This window comes from Triticum dicoccoides, chromosome 3B, assembly GCF_002162155.2.
Source record: "Triticum dicoccoides isolate Atlit2015 ecotype Zavitan chromosome 3B, WEW_v2.0, whole genome shotgun sequence".
NCBI classification, from domain to species: Eukaryota; Viridiplantae; Streptophyta; class Magnoliopsida; order Poales; family Poaceae; genus Triticum; species Triticum dicoccoides.
The window spans coordinates 437,213,694-437,217,036 of NC_041385.1; the positions used below are offsets into that span (position 1 = coordinate 437,213,694).

The window sequence follows — 3,343 nt, forward strand, 5'->3', positions numbered from 1 at the left end:
TGTAAACAATAGTTGCTGGTATTTCACCTCACAAAAATATTTCTTCAACAGAGTTTCCTCTTCCTCGGGTGATGATGACGAAATCAGCTTGTAGAGAAATTGTCCTATTCTTGCACATAGAATAGTATCTGGAAATTGTGTCCATGTTTTATTGCAAGGATCCGATGTGTTCATCCTAATGTAACTTGCTTATTGAGCAGTGCATAGTTCCTGGTGGTAGAAGCTAGGCATAGTTGGGACTTCCAGAAAACAAAAGTATATCTGAAAGATCAAAATGTAAATTAGGCATTGCTTATTTAGCAAAATGTGGATGCTCTAAGAGGCAAAATTAATGTTCACAATGTTATATGACTTTTTTGTTGTTGATTTTATTTGATTGATTGCGTCCTAACTAGAATTTATGAAATTTTTGTCCTATCATTGTACGTGTGTTGCACGTGCACATTTACTAGTTAATGAAAATGGCAAATCTTTTGCCTTGTTTCAAAAAAAAAAATTGACTTACCGTTGGACATGCTGAATTCTTGCTCCTATTTAGGGCTCGTTTGGATGCTAGGAGCGATATTTCCAGGGAATAGATGGCCCGGTTGAAATTTTCTTTCACCAATTAGAAACCCCGTGGAAAATTGGCGCCATCATTTGAATCAAAGGGGCTAATCCCCCATAGAGAAAAAGGACCATGCTAGAACTGAAGCAAAATCAAAACGTGACGAACTGAAGCAACATCATACCCCATCGAATCTTGTTGCCAGTGAGCCCTCTTTGTCCATGTATCCCCGCCGACATCACTGTCTTCACGGCCCTCACCAGCAGCAGCCGGCGCCGCCGGCAGCCTCCCTGGTGGCGCGATCTAGTGGGCAAGACGCAGAACTCCAATGGGAGGAGATCTGACGATGCGGCTGCTGCCGCCGTTGATGAGCACGACGCAGGCGGGGGCACGAGTACGAGGCACAGACAGAGACCGAGGAGAAGAGGATGATGTTGCAGGAGAGGGAGGCGGCGGCCGCGTGAGCATTCGAGATGGGCGTCGAGAGCAAGCGAGACAGGGGATTTCGTCCCGATGTCATGGGACGTGCATCCTGTCCCGGGGAAATGAGATCGGGCCGATAAAACCTCGTACTACATTCCAGCGTCCAAATGGCCAGGCACCTGGCCCGGGGCTGATTTTACTCGCGGGGTGGAAAGGGATGGGCCGGGATCCTCAAGGGATCCCCTGGCTACCAAATGAGCCCTTAAAGTAGCAGCAGTTTGATTCCAGCCGAAACGAAACCAAGCACTAGCAGGTGTGACGGAAATTTTGCGAAAACACAATAGAATTGCAACAATGGTTGAATTTCCACACCGGCTCACCAGGCCTTTCCAGGCCGGTTGTCAAAATTTGCTTACATTACAAACTAACCAGCACCTCTTGATGCTGCTCACTGATACAAACTTGGAAGAAATTGTCAATCGTTCCATCATCATTATTTCTGCCCAACGTAACCAGTCTCCTGCCTGTGGCTTCTCCAAAGAAGGTTGACCGGTCTATTGAGCTGGAGATGAGTCGGATGGTGAGTTCTCAGTTCCATTTGATTGCTCCACCAATACATCAGTAGCCGCCTCAGGTTCCTTGGGTGCCGCCGTTTCTACTTTCTCTTTTGACATCTCCTTTCTGAGATCCTCTTTGGCCAAGCTTGAGAATTGCTTGTCCAATGATCTTGCCGCGCCTAGCCATGCAAGCACGATGACCAACAGTATACCGCCAAGGTAGGGGGTCGAGTTTGCCAAAGAGCCAAATATCAGGATCAGAAACTGTTGGATCAGCGCACCACCCGACTTGCCCAATGGGTTGCAGACAACATCAATGGCCGCCTTTCCCTTCAACTGCAAATGGATCGAACCAAAGTTAGCATGTGCAGCATAACAATGGTGCTGTCAGTGAGTTCTGAAGAATTGAGAATTAGCTAACCAAACATGGTGCGAACCAGGAAAAATGAAGGAGAATATGGTATGGTGTTTACTGGGCTAGGCTACATGTGCACTGGTCTTCTAAATTATTTACTAATATTTACATATATTTAATCAAGAATTTGCTAGAGCAAACACATATCAAACAACCAATTAACACATGAAATACCATTATAGAAAAGAACATCAGTAAATGAATATATATTTTTCACAGAAAAATTTACTAAGGAATCACACAGATAAAAATGGAGTCTGGAAGGATGAACAAACCTTCATATCGCCATCCAAAGGAATATAGGCCATTTCCTTGCACGGGTCGAATAAACTGTACTTTGCACTCTTGCTAAATATGTTCTGCAGCGCACCCACATAAACAGCCGCAAGAAGAGGGGTCATACCCCATGTGGCAAGCAGGGGAGTCAGTGGTTGCCCAAACAAAATCAGAGAGAAGAAACCAACGCCAGTCACCAACAAAACTGTGGGGGTGATCATGGCAGCCACCCCCCAGCCAAATTTTTGGAATATAATCCGGCCTAACAGCATCATCGTGAAAGTTGCAATTCCAGTTGCGGTAGAGAAATCACCCATGAAAGATGAGTACTCGTTTGGACTGGGGAACTGCCAAAATGAATAAGGAACCATTATTGCAATGAAAAGTTTAAAGGAGTACAAGGAAAGAAGAAAAACAAAAGCCGGAAAATTTTACCTGTGCCTTGAGCTTCGATTTCCATGTGACTTCCACAAGATTGATACTAATGCCATATGCAACGACTAAGGTAGCAAGGTCCCTCACATATTTTGAAGAGATCAGAACTTTCATACTCTCTTTCATGCTAAGCTTAGGTTTGTTCTGTTGAAACAAAGGCTATCAGAATATGTAGGTGGTAATATAAAGGGCAGCACATTCAAGTATTCTACTGACCTTTTTCTTCTTGTGGTCAGATTTTGGAAGAGAAGGATCATTCAACACAAGTTTGTTCACTCCCCAATAGATGGAAGTAATGACAAGCCCAAGAAGTACCACTATGCCCATCATTCCTTTCAAAGATACCTCCCAACCATCAACTCCTGGACCCATTGTCTTCCGCAAATTTGAGAAATACTTCACAGTACGCCCAGAAAAGATAAGGGCAATATTTGCCCCAAGGCCAAATAGAGGGTAGAATTCTTTTGCTTCATCGACTGTGGTGATCTGAAAAAGATTTAATCAACTCAACTGGAGCACGAAGGGCTATCATTTAATAAGAAAGCTGAGCAAATAAAATAAATATTCAAACTCAAAATTCCATATGGCAGACACAATAAGGACATGGACAAACAAAGCCATCACAAAGGTACCCTTTCTTTAGCAGTCTGCTCTCCAAGGGAGGCACCAACAACTACTACAGTGAGCTCC

The 3,343-nt window shown here is 44.1% G+C and overlaps 1 protein-coding gene across 1 annotated transcript in view; it reads right to left on the reverse strand.

The window, feature by feature from the left end:
• Nucleotides 1-1,295: 1,295 nt before the first annotated feature.
• The window catches only part of LOC119276390 (plastidic ATP/ADP-transporter-like), a 4,285-nt gene continuing 2,237 nt past the window's right edge, over nucleotides 1,296-3,343 (reverse strand). The window contains exons 2-5 of the mRNA XM_037557447.1: nucleotides 2,870-3,139; nucleotides 2,654-2,797; nucleotides 2,218-2,565; nucleotides 1,296-1,863 (exon numbers count right to left, since the gene is read on the reverse strand). Of these exons, the coding sequence (XP_037413344.1) occupies nucleotides 1,525-1,863; nucleotides 2,218-2,565; nucleotides 2,654-2,797; nucleotides 2,870-3,139 (1,101 nt within the window). The 3' untranslated portion in view covers nucleotides 1,296-1,524. The remainder of the gene's footprint in view (nucleotides 1,864-2,217; nucleotides 2,566-2,653; nucleotides 2,798-2,869; nucleotides 3,140-3,343) is intronic.